Here is a 16,492-nt window from a genome sequence, read left to right on the forward strand (position 1 = left end):
GATCAGACTTAATTTCTGGTTATAAGACATATTAGATTTAAGGTGGTTGCTCTATTTCTGTTGTATTACAGGTCTATCGGCTATTGTTTCTACTTAAACCCTGTCAGTGGAAGGCAGCTTCTCTGTGCTTCTCAAACGCTCAAATGAATGAAAGGATTTCAGACACTCAGTCTGACTGACTGCATGTCAGATGATATTAAATATGTCTCCTGGAATTCACCAGACATAAGGATTAAATGGGATCAGGGTAGTGGGGATGAGGGGGGAGGAGGGTGGGGGGGGGGGGTGTCGAGGTGGGCTCCTCGTCTTCTCCTGACATAACTCAGGGGGGCAACCCGAGACCCTCCCCCCATATTCCTCTCCCGTGTCACCTTGATTAAAAAAGCACACACCCTCCTCAAGGACTTAGATCCACGTTGTGCAACCACATTAACCCATAAAGGCATGAATTCAATAGCATGCATACACTTTCAATCAGACACCTGTGCAAAATACATGCAGGACAGGTGTGCACAGACAGACACATGCGCATGCACATCACACACATGCACACATGCATACGCTCATACACACACTGAATGCACCTTGGTCAGGTTTGGGGTGACTGGATGTGGAGTCACAGTCTATTTATGTCACTTGTCCTCTTTTGACCATATGTTTGTTTAAACTTTAAAGGACGTGTCTCTGGCCAGCGGCCTGCAGTCTCTGGCTCTCTGGTGCCCCTCCTGGGTCACTGATCAGAATCTGAAATATTTTCTCTCTCTGTCTCTTTATGTCTGTCTCTGCGTGTGTGTGTGTCTCTCTCTCTCTCTCTCACACACACACACACACAATCACTCAATGCCTGAACAGGGTACAGTGACTCAGAGGGCTGTGCGTCACGCCTACTGCCAAAACTGGGCAGACCGGATGCGGGCAGCTTACCCAGAAACGCTGCATCATCAGTGCAGTGAACAGAAAGGAAGAGAGGAGAGCTAGTGTGCTCTGGAGGGAAGGGAGTGAAGGGAGCAAAAAGCAAAACAGGCCAGGGCAGGGCAGGGCAGGGCAGGGCAGGGCAGGCGACTCAGAGATGCCTCTCTGCTGTCAACAGGCCAGGGCTGCATGGTGACCTCGTTAGCACAGGAGACAGGGGGGATTGCCACACCTGCAGTACTTCACACACCACAAGGCTATGGGAACTGAAAAACAAACCTCACGTCAGTCTCTGTACACACAAACAAACACACCAACTGGATATGAATCATGTGGAGTTGCTACCTCTAGTGGAAACAATGGAAAATAACAGTTTTCATGTAACAAAGGGGGTTCTTTGTCCATTGTGAAATAGTGTACCAGTGAATATAGTCACGGTTGAGTCCAAATAAATGAGCAACACACTGAGAAACACTTGTAGTTGTTGTATTATGAGCAAGCAATATTATTCTTGATCGACTGCAGGAAAGAGCGTCAAAATCATAATGAGAAAGAAAAGCAAAACATGTTATGGCACTTACTAAATAAAAGCCTATATACAACATAAATAAGTATGAACAGTATGTTACAAATGGAAGACTGTTGAGTAGACAGGTCTGAGGCATTGACATTTGATATGGCTGATGAGGATTGTGATGGGAGACATTCCATGGCCAAGTTAAACTCCACACAACAGCTCCAGAGGAAAGTCTTCGCTGTGGCTTGTTCAATCTAAACAAAATGTTCCAAGTCAGTGAGGAGTGTTAGACCGGAGCAGTCATTTGAGGTCAGGATGAGCCACAAACTTCCCTTGCACTCAAGTCAGAGAGAGTTCTCTGTCTCTGTCCAATCAAGGAAAAGGAATCCAGATATTCAGCCACTGCTTGCTGCTCTCCAGGGTGAGTTGCCCGTAAGCACAATTCTAGGATCAGCTTTCCCTTCCCCAAATCCTAACTTTAACTGTGACGGAGAGAAACACTAAACTGACTAAAGATCAGTGTCTACAACTAAGGGGCAACTTCACCGTACTCAGCTTCCAGTTTCATCCTCTCTGCTCTGAGAGTCTGTGACTCTGCTGTCCCTCTGTGGTCATGTAAAGTTACTACAGGTTCAATACAGCTCGTAGCGGTTGATGTTCTCCAGTTTGGGTATCAGGTCTTTGAAGTGAGGTCTGTCTTCGGGCGCATCGCTCCAACAGGACCGCATGATGTCATAGATGAGCTCTGGACACTTGGCTGGGGCAGGCATCCTGTAGCCCGCGGTAACCTGCTGATAGACTTCGTTGTTGTTGTAGCCTGAATCACAGGGAGAGGAGAGAGAGAGTTTTTAAGTATTCTGATACCGATTCCAATTTCGGCATTCCAGTGTTTTACAGATACAAACAATGAGGTAGATTTCCAGACCCAGATTAAGCCTAGTCCTGGATTTAAAGCCATGTTGGATGGGGAACCTCCATTGAAAGTGCTTTCTTAATCCAGGATTAGTCTTAATTTGGGTCCAGGAAACCACCCAAAGGAGTTCTACTGAGTTCTAACACACAGCCAGACCTGGACACCACACAGCCAGACCTGGGCATGGTGTCCCGCTAGTTTAGATGAACAGGGCTCACCTGGATATGGGATACCACCCAGGCTGAGGATCTCGTAGAGGAGAACCCCGAAAGACCAGACGTCAGACTTGTTGGAGAAGCGTCCATGGCTGATGGCCTCAGGAGCGCTCCACTTGTAGGGAATTTTCTTGTCCTCAGAAATGTAGAAGGGCTCCTGTGGATGGAAACATTGGAAATGGAATGAAATGGTATAAATGTTCCATCCACAAGACTTTGTACAAAGAAAAGCAATCAATGCATCAATGCTGCAAATGCCCATTCTTGATTTGGAACACAGACATGGCACCCAGGGATATTATGGTACAAATGAAAACAACATTAAAATGAAGGAAACAGATTGTATTCCATCATCTCATATGCAGGTGTAAAAGCCACAATAAATGATAAACCTCAATTAGATTCCTTTGGTACATTGCTAACCTTGATGACCCGTGCCAGGCCGAAGTCGGCCACTTTACAGATGTAGTTCTCCCCCACCAGGACATTGCGGGCCGCCAGGTCTCTGTGGATGCTGTTCTGAGACTCCAGGTACGCCATCCCTTCAGCCACCTGGACAGCCATGTCGACCAGAGACACTACGTCCAGACCACCCCCTTCCGGACCTACAGGAGACAGGCAATCGGTGTTCATACTTATCTGGTATGGAAACACTTCTTTTAGAAAGATATATTAAAATCATCCCAGATGGATGGAGGAAGAGGTGTTCCTGAAGAGGTTTCATGTTTTTCCATGTTGTTATGATCCAAGTTCTTATTTCAGTCACAGCCCCTTTAAGAGGCTATGGCTATTGTCTTGCGAAGAACTGTTGTAAGCTGGTGCACACCTGAGTAAAATGGTGAAGCTCAAGCTCAAGTTCCAGTTATAGTCTATCATGTCATTCCGTTATTGTTAGACATCAATTACAAGAGTTAAGATACTCACACATGTAATTGTGAAGCCAAAGGCAATTTTCCACTTGAGCTCTGACTCTAAGAACCCCAGAACCAAAGAGACCTGTTTCTCAGTAAAAAAAATAAATGAACAGAGAGCATTGTTGGATAGTGCAGGAGGACTGACAGACTGACTGACCTCTCAGGAACTCGAGGAGGTTGCCCTTCTCCATCAGCTCAGTAATGATGTAATAGGGGGGCGTGGCCGTGCAGACAGCAAACAGGGAGATGAGGTGTCTGTGTCTGAGCCTCTTCAGAATCTGAACCTCCCGCTGAAACTCAGTGTGGCTGAATTGGTCTGAAATTACAAACAGGATGAGATGGATAAGTATTTGTATGTGTGTGTGTGTGTGTGTGGCAGGAGAGGGGAGGACAAAAGCATGCCTCAGTTCAGGTACAGCATGTGTGATATGTGATGGATAATCTAGGACAGGAAATGCAACATTTTTCTCTGATGAAATGGATACAAAAGTCAAGTCAAAGTCATCTCTCTTAGTCACACATATGACCACAGAAAACATGACTGTGTATCATATGAGTTTCACTTTATGTGGACAGTGTAAGCAGTAGTCAACTGCTTATTGTGCTTATAGAGAGGTACTTTCAGCTGCATTTTATGTATGAAAGGTGCATTGTCGTTATTATGACAAATGTGATGTACTATAAGTAAGCACTGTATGGTGATACTAGGCTTTTTGATGAGTCATGATTATGTTTAAGTATATTTAAATACTTGTCTGACTGCCTTTGCTGTAGGCAGCAATGACTGGTATGTGTGGACATCTGTGCCAAATTAACAACCTACGTGTGTATTTACTGGCAATTCTCGAACGTTCGCTAACCTTGCAAAAAAACTAATCAACACTGACAATGACAGCCCTTACTTAGGCCTTCAGTTAATGTACTGTATATTGCTTTGGATAAAACTAAGTGTTCTCTACTGTTCTTGAGGATCTTGATAGCCACGTTGATGCGGCCCTTCCACTTCCCCCTGTGGACCTCAGCGAAGAACCCGGTGCCCAGCTGCCCCTCCAGGGTGAACTCCTCCTTGGGCAGCTCCCACTCGTCCACCGTGGAGTGGGACAAGTCCTGGGGCGTGGGCTCTTTCTATAGGAAGGGGAGGGGGTCTGTTATACACACTTTTTCACCTCTCTCTCTCTCTCTCTCTCTCTCTCTCAGCTACAACTGATTTTACTTCCTCCTTTTACCTCTGGGAGAGAGATAGAAACCAGAGCAAGAGGAAGAGAAAAACACACAGAGAGAGAGAGAGAGAGAGAGAGAGAGTGTGAGAAGAAAAAGGGAAATAGATTTAGAGGAAGAGAGATAGAGTAGCTACTAGTTCATCCAGCTGTACAGTGGGTAGCTGTACCCACCCTGGCGCAGGCCTCCCCCAGCCCATCGATGGTGCCCAGGGAGTGGGTACGATAGTGCTCAACCAGGTCCATCAGTGTGTGGAAGAAATGGGTCTGGTCCACATAGTACTGCTGCTCCTCCTCCATCTGGCGGATCTTGAAGTGCTTCGCCCGGTTGCTGGATTTGACTGTGTAACAGCATATAGGTATACAGGTCAAGGCCATGGGCAGAGAGAAGGATGGAGATAAAAGAGAGACTGGGTCAATATAGGCTACTTGGGTCAGACAACTGCCTTAGTTTTAACACAGAGCTGGAACAAAAGCAACATGCTGACAGCGAAGGTTATACAGTTTGCCAGAGACGTGTTACATACATTAAGCCCCCCCCCCCCCACTCCACCTTCTCTGACAAACACATAGACCCACCTGAGAGGACGTAGCCCACTTTGTCATTCTCACTGAGACGGATAAGGAACGCTCCTTCCCTATTCTTAGGGGACAGGAGGTGGCTCAGAGCTTCAAACCGGTTCATCTTCCCAAAGTACCACCTAAAAACATGAGAGAAACCTTAGCAAAGTCTATACAAATAATCGAAGAAATAACAAATTCATTTTTAGATTTGTGGGTCTATTGTTGGAGTGTGGGTATGTCCTGTTTTCGCGGGTCACAGGTCTGATGACGCAGAACGGCAAAATGGGGCCGGGAAAAATGTAGATCAAAAACATAAAGCAGGTTATGAACTGTGATGTTTAGCACATCTATCTAACACAATGTATGATGATGTGTGAAGTGTATGTTTCTGTATTGTGACGGCAAAGACACTTTTCAATGGAAAACAAAGTTGTATTATATGTATTATATGGGCAATGCAGTTAATAGGTTTTATACACAATCAATAAAACATGAGTTTCTGTTAAACACAGTTCAGTTCGTGGCAGACAGTTAACGGGAAACGTTTTGCTTATCATCATCATCATAAAACTAGATGATAAGACGATATGAGTTTGCACTTCGGTCGAACGAGTGTAGTCAGGCGTAATAAAAGCCACACCACACGTGAGATACCCAACTTGGGCATATTTCAGACCCAATCACTTCCACTGTTGTTTTGGAATGAAAACATCCACACTTCCCATTTGAAAGCGGCATAAAAATAGAGAGGGACGAGAAACGAGAAGTTATGGTCAATTCATAACTTCTCTCAAGTCATGTTTTCAAGAGCAAGAGGCATGGCAGTAGGTAGGAACGGAGATACTCACGGCTGCGCGTCAATGGACTCTCCCCTTGCCAGGTAGTTATTTGGCACGATACCCGTCGCCAAAACGCGCCCGTTCTTGTCTATTCTCCGCGCTGTCCACCAGTCTCCCGACCGACTAATAACGTTGAAGAGATCTCCCTCCGCGAAGGACAACTCTTCCTGTGCCCTCGCTTCAAACGGCCAGAGCGCCGTGTATATTGCGCTCTCCGCGCTCTGGCTCTGGGGAGGCTTAAGTGCTTCGCGGTGCCCCGTGTACCGCTTAAATGACGACCCGTTGCTGGAGTCGACCCGTTGCTCACCAACGCCATCGTTCTCGTCGCCTTTACCACTGTCTCCTCCGCCGTCCTTTTTGTCGCCATACAGTCTTTGCCATAATGTTTCTAAACAGGGGCAAACTTTGCGCAAAGATTCACCCATTTGACCGCACCAGCGGAGCTTTCTGTTCGCTCCGAAGCAGCTACACGCACCAACTACCGTAGCCTGTTGGACAGGTAATTGCTCGGTGCGCAAAGAATCTAAGGAACGCGTCACACGAATCTGAATAAATGCAGTACCAACACAACTTCCTTATCTATGGTCACCCCGCCTACATTACCAGTGCGTCTTCTTTCTCTCCCCTCCCCCTCTCTAGCTTTCTTTTTCACGCACGCGCGCGCGCGCACACACACACACACAAAAATACAAACACTTTTTTTTATTGTTTTCACAAATGTGAAAAAACGTAATCGAGGAAGAACACAGGATTTTGATGATATGGCTCAAGTTTCCAAAACGATCCATTCCTCTCCTAGAACAGCATGCATTGGAAGTTTAAAATTGCATCAGTTAAAAACATTGTCATCTTTTTATAGAACAATAAATTCCCCCCAAAATGTCCTCAATGGCTCTTTATTAGTCTATGGCCATAGTTATAGTCCCTCCATCGTTAGTCTCTGTTTGTGAGCCAAGTCTGTATATGTAAACATAGGCACTCTCATATGACTGGCTGTTTGGCCTGTAGGTGCGGCCTGTGTGCAGTAGTGAAGCCTGTAGGGCCTCTGTGGGCTGTAACAGTGGATCCAGCTCCTCCTGACCTCCTCTCAGTGTCTCCACTACTAACGTCTAGCTCCTGCCCTCCTTTTCTCCTCACCCTGTCTCTGACCTCTCTGGCGTCTCAGAACAACCAGGACTGTCTTCATATTGCACATAACCCCCATTCAAAACAATATTAATGATTAAAAAACCACGAGACGAGACAAAATAAAACCGTATGATTGCATACCAAGAAAGCTGGCGAGAAGAAGACTAAATAGTGTTTTACAAAAGATAAATGGCAACATATCAGACACCAAACAGTCATGTTGTCATGCTGTCTAAGTGCTCATGTCAGCATGGGGGTCTCCCTGGCCTAGACCTCGATGGTCTTGAAGTAGATGCAACTCTAACCCTGTTGACATGGCTTCCACCTCCACCACCTCCTCCACCTCCTCCATCTCTTCTCCCTGGCCTAGACCTCGATGGTCTTGAAGTAGATGCAACTCTAACCCTGTTGACTTCCACCTCCACCACCACCACCACCACCTCCTCCACCTCCTCCACCTCCTCCACCTCTTCTCCCTGGCCTAGACCTCGATGGTCTTGAAGTAGATGCGAGCGTAGATGGCGTCCAGCTGGCTGTGCAGGGCGTGGAAGGAGGGCCGTTTGGAGGCCTCTGGCTTCCAGCAGTCTAACATGATGTGGTAGATGTTTGGTGGACATCTGCTGGGGCAGGGCAGTCGGTAGCCTGAAGACAGGATCTCCAGAACCTCCTTATTACTCTTCCCTGTTGGAGGGGGAGAGAGAGAGAGAGAGAGAGAGAGAGAGAGAGAGAGAGAGAGGGAGAGAGAGAGGAGGGAGAAAAAATACGGGAGAGAGAGAGAAAGAGAGGAGGGGGAAAGAGAATGGAGAGAGAGAGAGAGACAAACAGACAGAGAGAGGCAAGTTAAATGAGAAAGTGGAGCGCAACACGAACAACAGGACTATCTGAGACAGATGACACACTTCCTCCAAGCAAGCAGACACGTCCTGCGACTTCTAGTTCCTAGGAGTATAGGATGTCCCCTGTGAGTGGAAACAAAGCTGTCTTTCTCCAGAAAGAGGAAATACACTGAATGTCACTGAGAGCAGAGGCATGGGCCTGGGTTGCCACGTACCATCGTACGGCATCTTCCCCCGTGACATCATCTCGTAGAGCAGCACGCCGAAGGACCAGACGTCTGATTTGACGGAGAAGCGTTGGTGGAGAGCCGCCTCCGGAGCCGTCCACCGCACTGGGATCTTAGTGCTCCTACTGGCTGTGTATACACTGTCCTAGAGGGGGCCGAGAGCACAGAGATGATCATAACACACACACGCAGATGCAGACACACACGCACACACACACACACACACACACACACACAGAGACTCATGGCTCTGCCTGGTTGGCTGTAGATTACACAGCATCTGTTTCTTCCCCCTTAATCACACACACACAGACACACACACACACACAGACACACACACACACACACACAGACACAGACACAGACACAGACACAGACACAGACACAGACACAGACACAGACACAGACACAGACACAGACACACACACACACACACACACACACACACACACAGACACAGACACACACACACACAGTATCTGTGGCCCATCCTTACCTTGATGATGCGTGCCAGGCCAAAGTCGGCCACTTTGCAGACCAGGTCTTCCCCCACCAGGATGTTCCTGGCTGCCAGGTCTCTGTGAACGATGTGTCTGTCCTCCAGGTACGCCATGCCCTCGCCCACCTGGCTGCCCATGTAGATGAGGTGGGCTGACTTCAGCACCTGGCCCTCCGGAGCTGGAGGGGGGGGGGGGGGGGGGGGGGGGGGGCAGGACAGAGGAGGGGGGTTAGGAGAGGTCACATCATTCTACAGTTGTCTCGACCTGCTCCTTTCATTAGTTGACGCTCATATTTCCTCAATACATGACATTCTTATTTCAAAACATGACACAAACACATGACACATTTCAAACACATGACACTCATATTTCATCAGTTCCCAGCCCTCTGGGGCTGGGACAGTACAGGGGTGGGGGGGTTGGTCAGGAGTGGTCAAGGTGATCAGAAGTGGTCAAGGTGGTTAGGAGTGGTCAAGGTGGTTGGAAGTAGTCAAGCCAAGTCACCTATGAGCAGCACCCACTTCAGGCTTTAGAGTACCAGCTTAAGGACATGTTAATTGTAATTATTTGTACATTTAAGTTTGTTAGTTAATTTGTCATCTTTATAATTACAGGCATACAGTTTCCCGTTTCTAAAACTGGTTTCAGTGACCAGGAAATGTAGAGATTAATTAGAAATTCCCATCAAAGGAATTTATACAAGATCTAATAAAATCTCCCTTGTGTTGTCATGCCAACAGTGTTCATCATAACATGCCTTTATGGGCTGTTTAAATCACATTCATCTGACTCATTAGAGAGAGAATGTCTTTTAGAAGAGGTCATCAACACAGGAATTTAAACATGAGTAAAGAACAAAGATAACAAAGAAAACAAACTATATGGCTCTCTCTCGGCTCTGTAATTTCTTCCTACTACACCTACGCAGATGACACTCAATTTTTTCTCTCTTTCCCCCCTTCTGACTCACAGGTGGCAACACATGTCTCGGCATGTCTTGCAGACATTTCTGCTTGGATGGCAGTCCACCACCTCAAGCTCAACCTTGACAAGACTGAGCTGCTCTTCCTCCCGGGGAAAGCCTGCCCTCTCCAAGACTTCTCCATCACAGTAGAGAACTCTACTGTGACCTCCTCCCATACAGCCAGGAACCTTGGTGTGATCCTTGACAACCACTTATCCTGTGTGGCGAACATCACAGCGACAGCACGCTCCTGTAGATTCTTGCTCTACAACATCAGAAGGATACGTCCATTCCTCACCAGAGAAGCAGCACAACTTTTGGTCCCAACACTTGTAATCTCTTGCCTTGACTACTGCAATGCACTCTTGGCCGGACTCCCCTCAGACCTCTGCAGCTCATCCAGAACGCTGCCGCGCGTCTGGTGTTCAATCTCCTCAAATTCTCCCATGTCACGCCCCTCCTCCGCACTCTCCACTGGCTCCCGGTAGCAGCTCGCATCAGATTTAAGACCCTGTGCTCGCCTACCGGGCGGCAAAGGGAACAGCCCCTCCCTACTTGCAAGCAATGGTTAGCCCCCAAACCCCTGCACGATCACGCCTCTACGTGGATGCAGCGGCCGCGCCACTCGGTCATGGCTTTTCACTGTCCTGGCGCCCCGCTGGTGGAATGAACTTCCCACCACTGTCAGGACTGCAGAGTCACTACCGATCTTCCGCCGTAGATCGAAAACCCATCTCTTCAGGCTACATCTTAACAGTCCCTCCTAAAGACCTCTTCACCCCCACTACCCCCCCCCCCCCGTACTAACCCTAACCCCAACCCTTGAGACCTCTTCACCCCTGTACAAGGTCTCTCCTGTTAATAAAAAAATAAATAAAAATAGGCTTCTGGCATTACGACTGCCAATGGCCCCTGGTGTGAGCATTGATGACTTTGTCTTATGATGACTGTTGGATAGATGATTCACTTACTTAAACAAATGTATTTGTTGTAAGTCGCTTTGGAATAAGGTCGTCTGCTAAATGCCATAAATGTAAATGTAATGTAATGTGAATGAGACAGAACAGAGTGTGTGTGTTTGTGTGTGTCTGTGCATACGTGTGTGTGTGTGTGTGTGTGTGTGTGTGTGTATGAGACAAGCAGAGAGCAGTGCTAGTACAGTAGGTGGTAGGGAGGCGTCTCACTCACAGCCCAGGTAGGACTTGAGGCTGCCTTTGGTCATCAGCTCAGTGACGATGTAGACCGGTTCTCCTCTGGAACACAGAGCCAACAGCTGGATCAGCTTAGGGTGATGGAGGTTCTTCAACGCCTGGACCTCCTTCACAAACTCCTCCTGCTTCGTGTCCTCTGGAGGGGGGAGAGGAGAGGAGAGAGGGGGGGGTTACTGTGTGTGTGTGTGTGTGTGTGATTGGATGTGTGTGTGTCTTTCCCAATTGCGTTGCACCCATTATCAAAATAGTAGAGGGAAAAGAAAGCTCATGACTCATTTCTGCCGCCCACAACACACTTTCAGTGTTGAGAGGTGTAAAACTGTTATAATACAGCCTGGTTAATATGGGTCAGACAGACAACAATAACTCTGTAGAATTGCTCAACACTTGAGGCTACGGGGAGGAGGCTTGGTGGTCTGAGGATAAGTGAGAAACCCCTGATATATCAACCCTGGGAGTGAGAAACAGGAAGAGGGCTGCAGAGGGGTAGTATTGGGCAAGCCCAGTGGTACAGAGCTTTCCTCTCCTCTCCTCTCCTCTCCGACAGACAGAGCCAAACTGTTGTCTGTGGTGTGAAACTGGCACCCAGGAGGCCATGTTGGGGCACGGACATGTGGAAGTGAGAGCCGGAATGGAGATTCATATATCCAGCTCCCACGGCCACACATACAAAGCCCTGCAGTATGTCTGATGGTGTTGCAGGCCTGGTTGCAGCAGACCTCTGCTCTGACCTTTTGGACTACTAGTCACAGTTTCCTGCAGCGGTTGCGGTAAAGGCACCAACCTTTGTCCACATTATAAGCTTCATATTGGTCTTTGTCTATCTTTAGTTTCAGTGTAGAGTTGTTTATTTGATTGATTCCCACATAACAGAGATAAAGGCAAATAAAACATGAAAAGATAAGGAACCCAATGCCATTTACAGGAACTAAGAGGACACTGCAGGGTCAGGGGTCAGGAGCGTGCTCAGTCAGTGCTCACCTTGTTTCAGTGTCTTGATGGCCACCCGCTGAGTCTGGTTCTTATTGGTCCACACGGCCTCCCACACCTCTCCGAACTGTCCCTCTCCCAGCTTCCTGTGCATCTTGAACTCCTCCCGCGGCCGTTCCCAGGGCTCCATGTCGAACAGCTCCCTCTGTGGGCAGCAGGGCGTAGTTACAGCCTGACACCACTACACTAAACTGTACCAGCCACTGGGGAAATGTGGTACAACGCTTTTGTTGTCAGTTTCATGGAAATTAATTTGTGATGCCAGCATTCCATCTGTCTGTCTGTGCGTGTGTGTGTGTGTGTGTGTGTGTGTGTGTGTGTGTGTGTTGAAATGGCTTTTTTTTTATCTAAGGATGAATTCATTGCAAGAACAGACATTTATATGGCACATTTATTATTTCACACTGCTTCATAAACAATCAAGTGCCACACAACAATGTGTAGTGCATCAAGAAATGATCAAACACAAAAAAAAAAAAAGAAGAAGGTGGAATCAGTATGAAAAGAAGAATTTAAATAACGCTGGTAAATCAGACAAACACAAAGTAAATATCAAACTAAGAAAAATATAAGATATAAGAAATGTCACATTTCAACTGCTCAGAATATGAAGAGATTGTTTTATGTCAATGGTACAACTTTGTTTTGGTTTAAGAGCTTTGAAGTGGCTCAGGTTTCCTGCTTCATACAGCAGTATAAAAGGTACAATAGGGGAAAGTTACAGTTGTGTCAAAGCTGCCAACTAAAGAGCTCTTTCACCCTATGATTGAAGATCTGCTTGTCTTTGTTTGACCTTCTCACTGACACCTCTTTTCGTCAAAGTGGAAAACATGGAGGACTGAAATGATACTGGATCTAAGGAAATCTATCACTACAATCTAAAAAAGATCACAATGGTAATCACTATAAAACATAAATAAACATGCTTTAAAAATGCTACAATTTGTGAAATGAAAGTGTTGAGAGAGCAGAGAAGCCAGTGGCAGGGAGCAAGTGTGTGTGTGTGTGTGTGTGTGTGTGTGTGTGTGTGTGTGTGTCTGTGGGGCTATCCATGGTCTCTGATTGGGTCTCAGCGTCTCCGCTGGAAAGGAAAAGAGAAGAAGTCTCGAATCACGGAGAGGCCTTCAATAAAACAGCCCAATCACTGAAACTACAACTGCCCTGTTCTGCACTGATATCAAATCAAACATATTTGTCCTGAATATGATTTTAGTTTGTTTTTCCAGGAATATGTGGGGCAAAAACATCTAGATAATTGATAGATGGTACCCAAGAAAATGTGTGTGTATGAAATGTGTGCATGAAAAACAGAGAGAGAGAGTGTGTGTGTGCGCTTTTGTGTGTGTGTGTGTGTGTGTGTGTGTGTGTGTGTGTGTGTGAGAGAAAGTGTGCGTGTGTGTGTGTGTGCGCGTGTGCATGCGTGTGTGTGTGTGTGTGTAGTCTGAGCGGTGGACACACCTGCTGTGCACATGGCTCGCCCAGAGGCACTCCTAGACTCCTGGAGTTCTTCTGGTAGTACTGAATCAACTCCCCGAGGGTAGCAAAGGAAATCTTATCTGACACAAAGTAGGCTCCGATCGATGAGCGCTGGATTCGGAAGTGGAAGACTTTCCGTTCGTTCCTGGCTGTAGAGCAGAGGACAAACACATGATTTGGATTTGAATTACCCCTCGAGGGTGATTACCAAGGCCGGCAGTGGCTATGGGCCGCGGTTGGCCTCAGCCCACCCAAACGTGCGTTTCTCCCACCCATTCCGGGGGCGTGTTTGAATGTTTAATGTCATATTTCTAATTTACTGTAGGTCCATACACTATGTTTACCTATTTAGCGTTGCCCATAGCCACCGCCGGCCTTGCTACCCCCCCCCACCCCCCCCATCCTTGGTTCTGGCGCCGTGCCTGGTGATTACAATTTTCTTTAATTGAATTGAATTGCCTTCATTTCTGACTGACTATCACCAACACAAACAAATTCACATCGACAACTAGACAGGCATTGACTTGGACACTCTTATTGATTGGATGAAGGAGGCTTGTTGCTGCTGAAACAAAGTACTTTATTGCCACCCACTGGTGAAGGGATCATCAATCATTCATTTGGCCATTGAAGTGTAATCTCACATGTTACCAAGTGTGACTCATCCAGATTGAAATCCTCGAGAGGCATTAAGAATAAAGTTGAATAAAGGTCATCCACTAAAACGTTCACAATTACACCAGACAGAGGGTGCAAGAGTTTTTCTTTTTAACTACAGTATGACAACACAACAAAGTTCCCCATGAAACTTATAATGAGAATGAAAAAAAAAGGAGAACTGTATCTAACCACTGTATGACTACAGTTCATTGTTGAGGGGAACTTGTTGGGATCAAACAAAGAAAAGGATTGAGGGAGAGTCCAGGACCCTGACAGGAGACAGATTGGAGGGATAGTGAGAGAGAGAGGAATGGAATGAGACAGGGGAAAGAGAGAGGGAGAGAGGGAGACAGAGAGAGGGATGCAGTGAAACAGGGGACAGAGGAGACAGATGGCGAGATGGAGTGGGACAGAAGACAAAGGGAGGGAGGGATGGAGTGAGAGGAAGGAGGAGAGAAGTGATGTGACTCGTGCTTACCTGAGATGGTGTATTCATCGCTGTGACTCTCACTGATGCGTACCAGGAAAGAGCCATCCTGGTTCTGCGAGGCCAGGAGCAGTTCCTCAGCCTTTAGTCGGTTGATGTTGCCATAGTACCACCTCAACACACAGACAGACAGATGGATGCATGGATAGACAGACAGAACAGGGAAAGAGATAGATAGGCAAAGAGAGAAGCACACGTGCGGAAAACAGAGCGGGCACACACACACACACACACACACAAATACACACACACACACACACACACACAAATACATGCACACACACACACACACACACACACACACACATACTCTAAGCACATGGCAGGCTGGGAGATTCAATGAGCATGATGGCATACATTAGGGCATATTGTACATCCAAAATCTTTTCTTCTCTAGATCAAAAAATACATGGATTTAATCTCACGCTCTATTCTCAAATATAACTGCTGAGAGTAAACATTGTAGAATGTCAAGGTCTTTTGTGTTCTTAATCCGCGCCACTATTTACTCTTAATTATCACATGTGGGTGTGCCTTGTGAGCAAATGCCTGTTTGGCAGATTTCCATGACGTTCAGGTTTCACTGAAACTGTCAGAACGGGTGGAGGTGACGTTGTATCCTACATATTAAAAAGTTTTGTGTCCAAGTACTAGCTACTGTTGTCTAACGAGACCAATAGCTTGATTGAGTTGGTAGGCTAGTCTTTCAAGCGGTGCCTTTTGAGTAAAGAACTTAAACGATCAACTGTAAACGATAGCACACCGAAACTTAATACAGGGTTAGGCCCATTGTCACAGACCACAATGTGCAGCATTATGAAGGGAGGGGTGGTGCAGTGTCACTTGTCTCTGTCCCAACACCACCCATACAGCAGGTGGAACTTGGTTTATCGGCTTAAACAACCCAAATAATGGAAATCGATAACGATAAAAAAAACAAAAAACATCGTACCAAAAAAAAAAAACATAGCTACCAAAATGTAAATGACCACTTGATAAATAAATGGAACCTTTTAGTTGGTCCTTTGTATTCACAACATCACAATATTTTGGGGGACAATATCACATCCAGAGTGAATGGAAATTATGACAGCTCTGCCGCATTGAAAAAAGCATTAGAATGAATTTAACCATATTGTACTCACACAGAAGAAGCGCTACTCACTTGTGATTAGCAAATTCGTCCTGTAGAATGGCCACATAATTAGCCGGGACCAGACCGGACTCCAGTGAGCCAGTAAGTTTCTTGGCCAGTACATAATCTCCCCTCTTTTCTATGACCGATAGCTTGTCCCCTTCCTTCACTGTCAGCTCTTCTTCGCTCCTGGCTTCGAAATCGAACAGAGCCGCATAAAGCTGGGTCGGCTTCTTCTTAGGGGACGGGGCACGGATATCACCTGAAATAGTGCGGATTTCTGCAGGACGTGTGATGTTCGGGTAGCGGAATTCGGGCCATATACAGTTCCATAAGCAACTGAAACATGGCATACAGCTGCGACAACAGCCCTCCATCCCCAGCCAGTCGCGACGCCGAGGTATCCAGGTTAATTTGGGGGGGGGGGGGGAGAACCCACAACAATAGCACGCGAAAATAGGCTAATTCGGTTAAAGCAAAAGGCCGAAACAGTTTCGAGACGTCTTCGAGCTATCCCTTTCCACCATGACAGCAAACATTGTGCACCGACAGCAATAGTTGGCCTGATTATCAAGAGAAACCGGTTTTGTGTTGAGATGGAGCATGGATAGTAGGCTACAACACAGATGGTTATGGGAATGCGGAAACGACATATTGTCGGGAGGCGGAGGATGGCGCTTGTGCCCAATTCTGCCCTCATTTATTCCCGATCACTAGGCTCCCCAGAAAAGCCAAGACGATTATGCTCGTCTTCAGAAGTTAACCAATACCATGTGTCTCTGTCTAG

At 46.8% G+C, this 16,492-nt stretch overlaps 2 protein-coding genes across 2 annotated transcripts; both read right to left on the reverse strand.

The window, feature by feature from the left end:
* Window positions 1-1,382: 1,382 nt before the first annotated feature.
* On the reverse strand, window positions 1,383-7,645 carry ptk6b (PTK6 protein tyrosine kinase 6b). The gene is made up of 8 exons (XM_083675009.1): window positions 6,101-7,645; window positions 5,268-5,389; window positions 4,863-5,029; window positions 4,431-4,596; window positions 3,629-3,787; window positions 2,981-3,162; window positions 2,561-2,714; window positions 1,383-2,246 (listed from the first exon to the last, which is right to left on the reverse strand). The coding sequence occupies exons 1-8, from the start codon at window positions 6,514-6,516 to the stop codon at window positions 2,062-2,064; spliced, it is 1,551 nt and encodes a 516-aa protein (XP_083531135.1). The 5' UTR covers window positions 6,517-7,645; the 3' UTR covers window positions 1,383-2,061.
* Window positions 7,646-7,686: 41 nt separating this feature from the next.
* srms (src-related kinase lacking C-terminal regulatory tyrosine and N-terminal myristylation sites) lies at window positions 7,687-16,253 on the reverse strand. The gene is made up of 8 exons (XM_083675011.1): window positions 15,736-16,253; window positions 14,562-14,683; window positions 13,406-13,572; window positions 11,939-12,092; window positions 10,935-11,093; window positions 8,779-8,960; window positions 8,271-8,427; window positions 7,687-7,900 (listed from the first exon to the last, which is right to left on the reverse strand). The coding sequence occupies exons 1-8, from the start codon at window positions 16,080-16,082 to the stop codon at window positions 7,701-7,703; spliced, it is 1,488 nt and encodes a 495-aa protein (XP_083531137.1). The 5' UTR covers window positions 16,083-16,253; the 3' UTR covers window positions 7,687-7,700.
* Window positions 16,254-16,492: the final 239 nt, after the last annotated feature.

The sequence above is a fragment of the Argentina silus genome (genome assembly GCF_951799395.1).
Source record: "Argentina silus genome assembly, chromosome: 8".
Classification (NCBI taxonomy): domain Eukaryota; kingdom Metazoa; phylum Chordata; class Actinopteri; order Argentiniformes; family Argentinidae; genus Argentina; species Argentina silus.